Source organism: Amphimedon queenslandica, unplaced genomic scaffold, assembly GCF_000090795.2.
Source record: "Amphimedon queenslandica unplaced genomic scaffold, v1.1 AMPQUscaffold_13510, whole genome shotgun sequence".
Taxonomy (NCBI): Eukaryota; Metazoa; Porifera; class Demospongiae; order Haplosclerida; family Niphatidae; genus Amphimedon; species Amphimedon queenslandica.
This window is the reverse complement of record NW_003546254.1, coordinates 411,068-423,014: the sequence shown is the minus strand read 5'-3', so window position 1 is coordinate 423,014 and position 11,947 is coordinate 411,068. Positions and strand designations below refer to the sequence as shown.

The window sequence follows — 11,947 nt, the reverse complement described above, 5'->3', positions numbered from 1 at the left end:
TAATAATAATAATAATAATAATAATAATAATAATAATAATAATAATAATGTTGTACAATAATAGCTTGTAAATGGCATTAAGAGTATAATATTATATACTCATGCATAACTTAACTTTTTGGTAATATTTAGTAATGTTTAATTATAATTAATGCTCAGATCTGGGGATTAATTACAAAACCTCAATTATAATTATACTCCTTTTGTAAAAATAGACTCAATTAGATAGAATTATATGCCATGTTAAATTAATTTCCAGTAATATGGCTTAATTGCTTTGAAAAAGGCAGTTCAGCTGTCATAGAAGTAAGAACGTTATCACATCACCAAGGTTTCTCACAAAGTATGCTAAGTGATAAACAGCACACTTTATGCAATACACTATAGTGCATGCCTTTTGAAGTAACTTCATAAAAAAAATTCAATTTTGATTGGAATCAGCTCAAACTATCAGAGCATATATATGTACAGAAAAATTTATAAAAATGGGAAATTCTCTCCTATCAGTGTTTTTTACAAAAGCTCTATAAACAGCACACCTCATGAGCTGGCAAGAAGCTGAGCACTGTATTGGGAAACACTGCTTGTCACACTTTTATCTACATGTGTACAGTGCATTTACATGAGCATGTAATGTGACGGTTGATTGAAAGCATTTCCCTGCATCAGTATTGATTCAATAATCAGTACAGTACAACTCAATTTTGATAAAAATCCAATTGGATTTACCTTAGGATTTTATATATCCTAAATTTTCAAAAAGATATAATGTCCAAATGAACTTAAAATTACAAATTACCCTAATGCTCCTTTTTTATTTGCTAAATTCAATGACCATAACTCAAAAATGTAATTAAAGAAGCTTAAACTCCCTACATAGCATAAAGACATCAATATGTATCAAAAATATAACTGATTTGAAGGAAATTTGAGCATGGGCTGTATATGATACATTTTATCAAATATTTAATTTTGCCATAAAACATGCATAATGACATTAATGTTCTCTATTAAATAAAAACTATTTTTTAAATCTTGTGCTGCATAAGCTTCGTCATTTAAAGTTCCGCTGTGTGTACTATTAAAAAATAACATGGGTCATTCTTATTTAAAATATCAGCTATTCAAATACTTGTACTTTAAAAATAAGTGATGAATGCAAGACACTGCTTTCTAAAATATTTTTACTGCATTTGACTCTCACCCCACTCATAAACTAAATTTGTGATTGCTAATCAATTAGCTCAAACTTTCTGTCATAAACTTAGGCCATAATTTAATTTTTCAAATGATCAAAAATTATATATACATACCACCAAAATAATGTGAGCAAGAGTATGTAATACTTTTTCATCATTAAGTATAAAAATACTATGAAGATAATTATAAGTCTTGCAATTGAAGGGGAGCTGAATGGTCAGTATTTCAGTAACATTTTATCCCAATGTCTAGGACACTGTAGCAAGGAGTTCACCCGACATATATATGGCCATTGGCCAGGGGCTTAGGTAACTTTGAAAAGTGGGGAGGGGTAACTCTAACTCTGGCTAAGGAATGCATTGGACACCATGGGCACCTTTAGGCATAAGTATATAAGTAAAAAATTCCTCTAAATTCTAAGGGGGCTTCAGCCCCCCCTAGCCCCCCATTGCCTATACCAAGCTTGTATATCCAAAGCCAATTACATCTAGAAACTTACATTTTGTTGTTGCTCCAAACTCCTGCTCTATTTGCTGATCTGCATGGCCATGAAGAATTTAAATAATATTAGTCATGCATTGCATTAATTATTAAGACAAACTGTCAAGCAAGATGTGGAAGTTTGTGGTTGCCTGTTTGTCAGTTAACTACCGGGTAGTCTTAAAAGAAAATGGCAGCTAGACCCACAGTAAGTAACTGTATATATAAATCATTATATTGTCGTTATTTATAGAAGCCATTAGATCAATATAGAGTAGTTGTGATTGGTGAAGAAGGAGTGGGAAGGAGAAGTATCATATCCAAATATACCGATGACGATAAGCCATTTACTGGTTAGTAAAAGTGCATGTAGCTGATAGTTATAGTTTACTTTATATCATAGATTCTAAATTTAAGAAAAAGATTGTTGAGCTCGATTCTGAAACCATTGAGATAGAGATATCATATGAAAATGTTCATGAGAAAAAGAGGCAATATGCTGGATGGGTATGTTTGTTTAGTATTGTAATGGTGCCACTACAGAGGCATCGCTGCCTAAGGGGCAGGTAGGGCAGTTGCCCCACCAATATTTTGAAGATCAGTAGCCCATATGAGTTATTAATTTAAGTTAATTCATTTAATAACTATGCAACGAAAGACTTAATCACTGCTTACTTCTTCACACACACCAACAACTAACTGATAATGTAGAAATACAGTTGGTAGTTGAGCAATTTATTGCTGGAAACGAACGCCATATGAATTTTAGGCGTCAATAAATCACTATTATTATTAATTAATTAATCACCACACCTACTATATAATCAGCACACTATTTTGTGAATTTTAATTTCACGAATTTATTTAAAATGTGAAAATTGCAAAATTTAATCCCCACAAAATATATGGCGTATATAATACATCATAAAATATTAGCTTCATGTTTTACTAATGCATGTTTATAGGGCATCATGCTGATCTATGATGTCACTAATAATAAATCATTTGATGCAATTAAGAATTTAGATAGGCTGTTGTTTAGAAGAGTAAGACTATAAATGTATAGACATCTGTGCTGTATGCTTCCATTGGTTGTTAATCTAGTTTGCTACAAAAAGATTGCTGGTAGGTAACAAGGTAGACCTGAAGCGACAGAGAGTAGTCCCTAAGGATAAAGGAGAGCAACTGGGTCAGGAGAGGAACATCCCATTTTTAGAGACATCAGCTGTTACAGGCACTAACATTGATATAGCTTTTGAAACCATTGTCAGAGTAAGTTATAATTGTTTAAATCAACACTGTTTATTTGTATTTGTGTAAAAACAATGGTGTATTATCCTGATGTAATTCTTCAGAATATTAAGAAGTATGATTTTGTAAGTTATTTTCACTCTCACACATTGTATTTTATTTATAAATATTACAGGATGAAGCTGTAAGTGACTGTAAATTAATTAACTGAAATTAATGTTCAACGTTTCCTTATTTACCTGTATACTTTCTTCTTTTATTGATTCAGCTTGTAAGTTTTATTTACACTATTCATTAATGATTAATTGTTATTTTGTCTCTCTGCACAATTAATGCTACGTGTGTGAATCTTCATAGCTTGTAAGTTTAATTTTAAACTGATTAAATGTTATTTGTTTCTCCTTACTAATAATGCTACCTGTGTGAATTATATGTTTCTCATAGCCTGTAAGTTTTAATCTAAACTACTCATTAATGATTGAATGTTATTTGTCTCTCCTTACAAATGTTACCTGTGTCAATTATATTCTTCTTTCTATTGGCTCAGCATGTAAGTGTAATTTTTTACACTATTTATTAATGATTGAATGTTATTCATCTCTCCTTATACTACCTGTGGTATTCTTCTTTTCATTTGTTCAGATAGTAAGTCTAATTTACACTATTCATTAATGACTGAAAATTATTTGTCTTCTCCATACAAATGCTACTTATGTCAATTATAATTATTCTTCTTTCTATTGGTTCAGCTTGTAAGTTTAATTTACACTATTGATTAATGACTTAATGTTATTTGTCTCTCTTTACTAATGCTACCTGTGTAAATTATATTTCATCTTTTTATTGATTCAGCGAGTAAGTTATTATTATTAATGATTTATTGTTATTTGTCTCTCCTTACAAATGTTACCTGTGTGAATTATATTCTCTTTTTATTGGCTCAGCTTGTAAGTTTAATTTACACTATTCATTAATGACTTAATGTTATTTGTCTCTCTTTACTAATGCTACCTGTGTCAATTATATTTCATCTTTCTATTGATTCAGGATGTAAGTTTAATTCACACTATCTATTAATGATTGAATGTTATTTGTCTCTCCTTACAAATCCTACTTATGTCAATTATATTTCTTCTTTCTATTGCTTCAGCTTGTAAGTTTAATTTACACTATTGATTAATGATTGAATGTTATTTGTCTCTCCTTACAAACATTACCTGTGTCAATTATATTTCATCTTTCTATTGATTCAGCGAGTAAGTTTAATTTATATTTTTCATTTACAATTGAATGTTATTTGTCTCTCCTTACAAATGCTACCTGTGTGAATTATATTTCTTTTTCCTATTTGTTCAGCCTGTAAGTTTAATTTACACTATTCATTAATGATTGAATGTTATTTGTCTCTCTTTACTAATGCTACCTGTGTAAATTATTTCATCTTTCTATTGATTCAGCGAGTAAGTTCTAATTATTAACGATTTATCGTTATTTGTCTCTCCTTACAAATGCTACCTGTGTGAATATCCTTTTATTGGCTCAGCCTGTAAGTTTAATTTACACTGTTGATTAATGATTGAATGTTATTTGTCTCTCCTTACAACTGCTACCTGTCTGAATTATATTTCTTTTTCCTATTTGTTCAGAAAGTAAGTTAATTTACACTATTCATTAATGATTGAATGCTATTTGTCTCTCCTTACAAATGCTACTTATGTCAATTTTATTCTCTTTTTATTGGCTCAGCCTGTAAGTTTAATTTACACTATTCATTAATGATTGAATGTTATTTGTCTCTCCTTACAAACATTACCTGTGTCAATTATATTTCATCTTTCCATTGATTCAGCGAGTAAGTTTAATTTATACCATTAAATCAATGATTGAATGTTATTCGTCTCTCCTTACAAACGTTACCTGTGTGAATTATTTTCTTTTTTCTATTGGTTCAGTCTGTAAGTTTAATTTATATGTTTCATTTAAAATTGAATGTTATTTGTCTCTCCTTACAAATGCTATGCTTATATGAATTATATTTCATCTTTCTATTTGTTTAGGCTGTAAGTTTAATATTATACTTTTCATTTACAATTGAATGTTATTTGTCTCTCCATACAAATGCTACTTATGTCAATTATATTCTTCTTTCTATTGGTTCAGCTTGTAAGTTTAATTTACGCTATTCATTAATGACTTAAATGTTATTTGTCTCTCTTTACTAATGCTACCTGAGTAAATTATATTTCGTCTTTCTATTGATTCAGCGAGTAAGTTTAATTTACACTATATATTAATGAATGAATGTTATTTGTCATTGTCCACTGTTCATGACCACTCCTATCCTCCTCATCATGTCCACCCACTGATACAGGAGAAGCTTCATTACCAGCAGGCAGTGGATCCTTATGTTGAGGGATACAGCACAGATGAGGATGGGACTGTTGCTAGCTCTTTGCTTGATGACTACTTGCAATTTGAGCCTTCTTCTCTTAAACATGACTTTCTCTCTCTCAGTGTTGATGACATTAAACGGAGTTCTACTGATCCTGTAACTGTAAGTTCAATTTACACTATTCACTGATGATTTGTCTCTCCTTACAAATGCTACCTGTGTCAATAATATTTCTTCTTTTCATTATTTGTTCAGTCTGTAAGTTTAATTTACACTATTCATTGATGATCGAATGTTATTTGTCTCTCCTTACAAATGCTACCTGTGTGAATTATATTTCTTCTTTTTATCTTATATTAGTTACTGAATGTTGTTTGTTTCTTATTACAAATTGTTTTTCTTCAATTTTTAACATTTTTCAAACTGTATATTTTTTGCATAATTTTTTAGTCATCTGTTCTATCTCAAGCTCGTGATAAACTTATAACTCACTTTGATACAGGTCATAAAAAAAGTAAAGGTATCAATGTAATTTGGTTTTTAAGATTATTTATGTATGTATTCATATAATTTGCCTTATAGAAAATTATGTTCTCTCTGAAAAGAGTTTCCCTTTGACTTGTGACACAGATAATACTGTTAATTTACAAAAATGTGGTTTAGTTTTGTATTTTCCTCAGAAAGTAATCACAACTCTAGTTGAGTCACCAGCAGCTATTAGCTATGATGTGACAGTTAAGGGATTATGGGCTGAGCAATTTTTATTTCCTAAAGGAACCCAGCTCATCAGCTCTGTCACATCAATTGCTCTCAATTCTCCTTTGCCATTAGATAAGCCAGTCACTGCTCAGTTAATGCACTGTGCTAGCATTACTGATCAATCTCAGAGCAAGTATCTCAGTTTTATTGTCTCACATTCATCTCAACCTCCTTTTGAGTTTGAGCTCTTACCAGGAGGGGAATTCCTTGCAGGTTCAAAATATGGTACCATACAGTTAAAGGAGTTCTCATTGATTGCTATTGTATTGGTGGTGTCAGCTACTGCAGCAATTGCAACTGCCATTGGATGTAAGTTTAATCAATTCAATATTTACTGCTATGCCTTTTTTATTCAATTAGATCAATTTTTCCAGGTTCCTTTACTGAGATGTCAAGGATTGATTTATTACAAGAGAGAGTCTGAAAATATGAAAATGAGTTTTGCAGTTTTAAATGACCTTCCTCACAATGATGCAATTATTAAGTTTAAAGTGAGTCTCTCTAATACATGAATAGATGTTAACAATTGAGTACTTGTAGAAGGAGTCTTATAAGAAATTTGGAGAAGAGGAATGGAATTTTCCTTTTCAAATGAGAACAGATAGCCAACTTGAGCTGCACTTTCCTCCAGATAAGCCAATTGGATGGACAGTACTACCACTTAGAAAACCTCCTACAGTAATGAAATAATTATAGCTTTTAAAAAGCATAATGTTATGATTGATTATAGATACATGAGAGAGATGTTTGTGCCTACACTGAGTCACAGACCTCAAGTGACCTTCCTCCATATATTTCTGTAATACTGCAAGCAACAGCAACAGCTGCTGAATGGCTTAGCTATGAAATCACTGTCAGTGGAATCAATATAGACAAGAAAGACAGTATTGCTATTGTAGTGCATAAATCCAGAAATTCTTGCAGTAAGTTTAGTTTTATGTTGAAATTATAATTATATGACTGCTACATGTGTGCACTTTTAGTTTCATCTATACCTTCATTGGAGCTTGCACCAGCAGTTATTGAAAAATCAAACGAAGGTAACCAATAATATTGGGCTTTATATTAACAATGTGCTGTAGCTTCTGAGGTATTTCGTGAGAAAATATCTACACTAAGCTCCATCATTGGTTCGGGCACTAGTACTATCTTTGATAGGATCAGTGATGAGTTTCTTAGTGCAGGACTCATCAGTCAATCAATACTAGATGACATCACTACAGTACCTAGTTACTCCAATTATCAAAGAGGCAGTAGATTAATTCGTGAGCTGTACAAGAGATTGCTAAAAATAGATACACTTAATGATGACCTCATTGTGCTGTGTGATATCCTCACCAGACAAGAAGATGAGCAACTGGTTCAGATTGGTGAAGATATGAAGAAGAATTCATCTTGTGCTGTTTGACGCTAGACTATGTAACATACAAGTAGACAAAATAGGCTCGTTATTTTTATCTTTCTTATTTCAATTGTTTAGGATACTTAATTATTATGCATTAATTTTACAATTATTAAGAAATGCAGTACCAACTACCAACACATTTTGGAGAAGTTTATTTTTACCCACGTGACTACACGTGGTATATTTCCCGCCAAAGTCTAAGACTCCCGGGAATCAATCATAAGCATGCGCAGGAACATCTTTTCATACACATGCGCGCGATATTATTAAAAGAAGGAGGAGATTCCAACCCATTTGAAAGCAAAGAGGAATAATGCCTAAAGGAAAGAAGAGAAATAAGAAACAAGAGGATAAAGAAGGTAATGTTTGCCCTAAAAATGAGTTAATTCTATTTTGAGATGTGTTTATTGAATTGGGGTGCTTTATTTTTGTGGTTTGATTTTAAGAAAGAATTGTGTGAAAATGGCACACCAACAGTCACTTAAAATTATAGAGAATATAACTATTGATTAATAATTGCCATGTATCTGGAAATTTATGCTTTAGAAATTAGAAAGTTGTGCGTGATTTAATTTTTACGTAATAAAGCTATTATGTATTATTGAATGTGATTATGTATGAGGCTAATTTTTTAATTGAGAAAAATTATAGATAAAATGGTATATAACGTTTATTATGCAGCATGAAAGTATTATACATGCTACATAGTACATGCATTATGCCAGTATTTAATTATTATAATTTTAATTAATAACTCTCCCTCCCTCTCTCTCTCCCCCCCTCTCTCTCTCTCCTGTCTTTCCTTCCTTTCAGATAAAGCACAGAAAGATGATAATGAATTTACACCAGCCACTGACCCCAACACTCTCTCAACCTCATCTTCTCTTCTCATTTTAGGAATGGGCGAATTGGGACAGTTGGGATTAGGGGAAGATGTAATAGAGAGGAAAAAAGCCACACCTGTGGGTGGAGTTTTGAAAGGAAAGAAGATACTGCAAGTTGTGTGTGGAGGGATACACACGGTTGCTCTTCTTGATGGAGGAGAGGTAAGAGTGCTTTGCTTATTGTTGAATGTTAGAAGCTCAATGAGCTAATTCTTACAACAAGTCCTGTATTGTTTAAAAACAACATGTTTATATGTTGTTACTGTAGTGGTGTTGTTACTCAACAATAATTATCCTGAGTATTACATGTTAATAATACTACGTTTACACTACAGAAGTGGGCCAAACCGTGCTGAACCAGGCTGAGCTGGCCCTGCTGTACTAACCATGCTGGCCTTGTTTGGCCCAGCTCACTTCTTCAGCTCAGTTTGTTTACTGTTTACACTATCAAATGAAACTGTGCTGGCCCACTTTAAACAGGGCTGGCTCAGTTAAAGAAGCTAGTGTAAACACAGTATTAGATGTATGGTGATTTCCTTTAGGTGTTCACATGGGGTTGTAATGACGAAGGTGCTCTTGGTAGATCAGTGAGCACTACTGATGAGTATACTCCTGGTGTTGTTAAGAAACTGAAAGGATTCAACATTACTCAAGTGTCAGCTGGTGACTGTCACACAGCTGCTCTCACTGATAATGGACACGTGTACTGTTGGGGTGTATTTAGGGTAAGATACACACAGACACAAACACAAATAATTACACACACAAAAACAAACCAAATATTGGAGCTATTCCTACATCTCATGAACTCTATACAGCATGTAATAAATCAATTGAAACTGTCACACACACTTTTTTCTCCCTCTTTTTTATATACCTCTTTCTGCCTCCCTTGCTTCCCCCTCTTTTTCTCATGATTAATATTGTTTTTCCTTGTTAGGATGCTGATGGTCCTCTTGGTTTAGTAAACAGTAAGCCTGAGTTTGAGCCAGAGCTGGTGTACTCTAGTGCCTTTAATAAAGCAATCAAAGTTACCTCAGGCTCCAATCACATTGTCATTCTCACAGAGCATGGAGATATCTATAGCTTTGGTAAGTTGAAAGGAACAATAAATATTTTGTGTTCTGATTTTAGTGAATTTATTTGACCATTTGCTTTACTATGCATACACATGTCATAGCAACATTATTAATGTACTTAAAATGCTATTAAGATATGAGGTATTGAAAAATACTGTTTACTATGACCCTTAGCTGAAGTCACGAAGAAACCATGCTATAGTGTTGGCTTTAGGATCTACTTTTTACAATCGGACAAAATTTTTGTAGTTTAGTATAGGGATTTTGTCAAAGAAGAGAGGAAATTTCACACTTTTATTGCATTTTTAATGGACATACATGTTCTTATTTTGTGTGTAAAGATTGAGCTGATTCCAATCAAATTTAGATTTTTAAAGAATTATTGAAGTTGCTCCAAAATCAGACTAAAGTCCCTGTACTATAGTATAGGGATTTTGGTAAAATTTTGCCAAAATTTAAAGGAGGGAATTTATTACATTTTCTGATACATATTGATGTCCTTATGCTGTGTAGAAAGTTTGAGGTAATTCCGACTTTAATTTTTCAAGTTATGGCCATTTTAAGAAAACGTCAAAATTCTGAAAAATACCCAAGGCTATAGCCCATGGTTTTTTCCAAAAAATGGCTCCGAAATCACCCCAAATTTTTATTACATTTTCTGATACATATTGATGTCCTTATGCTGTGTAGAAAGTTTGAGGTAATTCCGACTTCAATTTTTCAAGTTACGGCCATTTTAAGAAAACGGCAAAATTCTTAAAAATACCCAAGGCTATAGCCCATGGTTTTTTTTCCAAAAAATGGCTCCGAAATCACCCCAAATTTTTATTACATTTTCTGATACATATTGATGTCCTTATGCTGTGTAGAAAGTTTGAGGTAATTCTGACTTCAATTTTTCAAGTTACGGCCATTTTAAGAAAATGGCAAAATTCTGAACAATACCCAAGGCTATAGCCCATGGTTTTTTTCAAAAATGGCTCCGAAATCACCCCAAATTTTTATTACATTTTCTGATACATATTGATGTCCTTATGCTGTGTAGAAAGTTTGAGGTAATTCCGACTTCAATTTTTCAAGTTACGGCCATTTTAAGAAAACGTCAAAATTCTGAAAAATACCCAAGGCTATAGCCCATGGTTTTTTTCAAAAATGGCTCCGAAATCACTCCAAATTTTTATTACATTTTCTGATACATATTATGCTGTGTATAAAGTCTGAGCTGATTCCGACTCAATTTTTCAAGACCTACATGTACTTGTACATGTAGGTCAGTTACTGTATTTTTCTCTTTTGAATGAGCTTAATACTTATTATGTAGATGTATCAAATCTTACTTGATCCTTTTTAATTAAAATACCACGTACTTTAGGACGTCTTGCTTCTTTTACCTTGAACTTGTAATGTTGTGACAATGTAGCCACCTTCCCCTTCCAAATTATGTGCTATCAATTTGCTCCTTCGATCAAAATTAGCCTCACATGTAATACTAATATTAAGAGTAAATCATACCCAAAGAGAGTATCCAACGGTCCTATTGAAGGCTGCTTCAAGCGTGTGGATTATTAAGAAGTCATGTTCTGCATACTTCAGTAGTTTTCAATCAATGTTTATACATTGATTTACTCCTGCTAATATCATGTGTTATTTTACGTATTACTATTACCAGATTAAAGTTATTATTTATTATTATTAATAGGGTGTGGTGACAGTGGCCAGTTAGGGCGTGTCCCAGAGTGCTTCAGTACAAGAGGTGGGCGGAGAGGAATCGGGTACCTCCTAGCCCCACAGATAGTTCGGTTCCCGAAAAAAGGAAGACGATTGACAGGAAAGGCTGGAGCTACCAAGAGCTTTAAAATATCTGATGTATACGCCGGAGAACATTGTTCCTTTGCCATTGGAAGTGAAGATAGACAGATATACGTATGGGGGCTCAACCACAGAGGCCAACTGGGCTTGGGGGATCAAGAATCTCGCTTTGTGCCGGAAAAAGTACCCGAAGATTGGCTGTGGGACTGGGCCAAGAGCTCCAAACAAGATAAGCAGTTGTTGATCGCCGGGGGCGGATCTCACTCACTCGTCTGCAACGACGGCCATCTTTATTCCATGGGTGCCAACGAGTATGGACAGCTAGGTTTGAAACAAATTGAAATGACGTCAAAACCAACTAAACTGAGCGGAATATCGGACGTGACTGACATAGCCTGCGGTGGGAGGTGTTCGTTTGCTGTAACTAAAGATGGGAAGGTATTCTCATGGGGTATTGGATCGAACTATCAGTTGGGATGTGGTCTCGATGAAGATGATGTCTTTGAGCCGACTCCAATGGTCGGGAAACACGTAGAGAATGTCCTAAAAGTATCGAGCGGAGGCCAGCACACTAGCTTATTAGTAGACTGTAGTAAATGAAACTTAGCCTTTCCTCATTTTATTTCTATAGTGAAGTTGAAGTGATTTTAATTAATAATTAATTCAATAAAAATGCAATTGTTCTATA

General features: G+C 33.2%; 3 protein-coding genes across 5 annotated transcripts; all 3 read left to right on the top strand.

The window, feature by feature from the left end:
• The first annotated feature begins 1,804 nt into the window (after window positions 1-1,804).
• Window positions 1,805-3,193, top strand: LOC109590076 (ras-related protein Rab-10-like). Its single transcript, XM_020006025.1, has 7 exons — window positions 1,805-1,888; window positions 1,934-2,033; window positions 2,084-2,187; window positions 2,646-2,726; window positions 2,785-2,952; window positions 3,036-3,056; window positions 3,107-3,193. Exons 1-7 carry the CDS (start codon window positions 1,871-1,873, stop codon window positions 3,140-3,142), a joined length of 528 nt encoding a protein of 175 aa, XP_019861584.1. The 5' UTR covers window positions 1,805-1,870; the 3' UTR covers window positions 3,143-3,193.
• A 1,577-nt stretch (window positions 3,194-4,770) lies between these two features.
• Window positions 4,771-7,626, top strand: LOC109590729 (uncharacterized). Of its 3 annotated transcripts, XM_020006621.1 has the most exons (11): window positions 4,771-5,094; window positions 5,196-5,198; window positions 5,303-5,485; window positions 5,579-5,581; window positions 5,774-5,843; window positions 5,906-6,391; window positions 6,443-6,573; window positions 6,623-6,760; window positions 6,813-7,005; window positions 7,066-7,122; window positions 7,165-7,626. In XM_020006621.1, the coding sequence occupies exons 1-11, from the start codon at window positions 5,050-5,052 to the stop codon at window positions 7,488-7,490; spliced, it is 1,635 nt and encodes a 544-aa protein (XP_019862180.1). In that variant the 5' UTR covers window positions 4,771-5,049; the 3' UTR covers window positions 7,491-7,626. The 3 variants fall into 3 exon arrangements, with proteins under 3 accessions (XP_019862180.1, XP_019862168.1, XP_019862175.1); XM_020006609.1 differs by lacking the exons at window positions 4,771-5,094; window positions 5,196-5,198 and having other exon boundaries at window positions 5,205-5,485; XM_020006616.1 differs by lacking the exons at window positions 4,771-5,094; window positions 5,196-5,198; window positions 5,579-5,581 and having other exon boundaries at window positions 5,205-5,485.
• An 89-nt stretch (window positions 7,627-7,715) lies between these two features.
• Window positions 7,716-11,932, top strand: LOC100641790 (regulator of chromosome condensation-like). The gene is made up of 5 exons (XM_003383494.3): window positions 7,716-7,846; window positions 8,301-8,533; window positions 8,914-9,096; window positions 9,312-9,462; window positions 11,150-11,932. Exons 1-5 carry the CDS (start codon window positions 7,801-7,803, stop codon window positions 11,857-11,859), a joined length of 1,323 nt encoding a protein of 440 aa, XP_003383542.1. The 5' UTR covers window positions 7,716-7,800; the 3' UTR covers window positions 11,860-11,932.
• Window positions 11,933-11,947: the final 15 nt, after the last annotated feature.

What these genes read in the sequence shown, in the direction of transcription:
- LOC109590729 (XM_020006609.1), top strand. Translation starts at nt 5,225, where the DNA reads ATGAATGAATGTTATTTGTCATTGTCCACTGTTCATGACCACTCCTAT. An exon ending in AATTGCAACTGCCATTGGAT is followed by an intron (nt 6,392 to 6,442) that starts GTAAGTTTAATC and finishes TTATTCAATTAG; the next exon opens with ATCAATTTTTCCAGGTTCCT. An exon ending in TAAATCCAGAAATTCTTGCA is followed by an intron (nt 7,006 to 7,065) that starts GTAAGTTTAGTT and finishes GTGCACTTTTAG; the next exon opens with TTTCATCTATACCTTCATTG.
- LOC100641790 (XM_003383494.3), top strand. Translation starts at nt 7,801, where the DNA reads ATGCCTAAAGGAAAGAAGAGAAATAAGAAACAAGAGGATAAAGAAG. An exon ending in CTCTTCTTGATGGAGGAGAG is followed by an intron (nt 8,534 to 8,913) that starts GTAAGAGTGCTT and finishes GATTTCCTTTAG; the next exon opens with GTGTTCACATGGGGTTGTAA. An exon ending in ACTGTTGGGGTGTATTTAGG is followed by an intron (nt 9,097 to 9,311) that starts GTAAGATACACA and finishes TTTCCTTGTTAG; the next exon opens with GATGCTGATGGTCCTCTTGG.
- LOC109590076 (XM_020006025.1), top strand. An exon ending in TGACGATAAGCCATTTACTG is followed by an intron (nt 2,034 to 2,083) that starts GTTAGTAAAAGT and finishes TTTATATCATAG; the next exon opens with ATTCTAAATTTAAGAAAAAG. An exon ending in AGAGGCAATATGCTGGATGG is followed by an intron (nt 2,188 to 2,645) that starts GTATGTTTGTTT and finishes GCATGTTTATAG; the next exon opens with GGCATCATGCTGATCTATGA.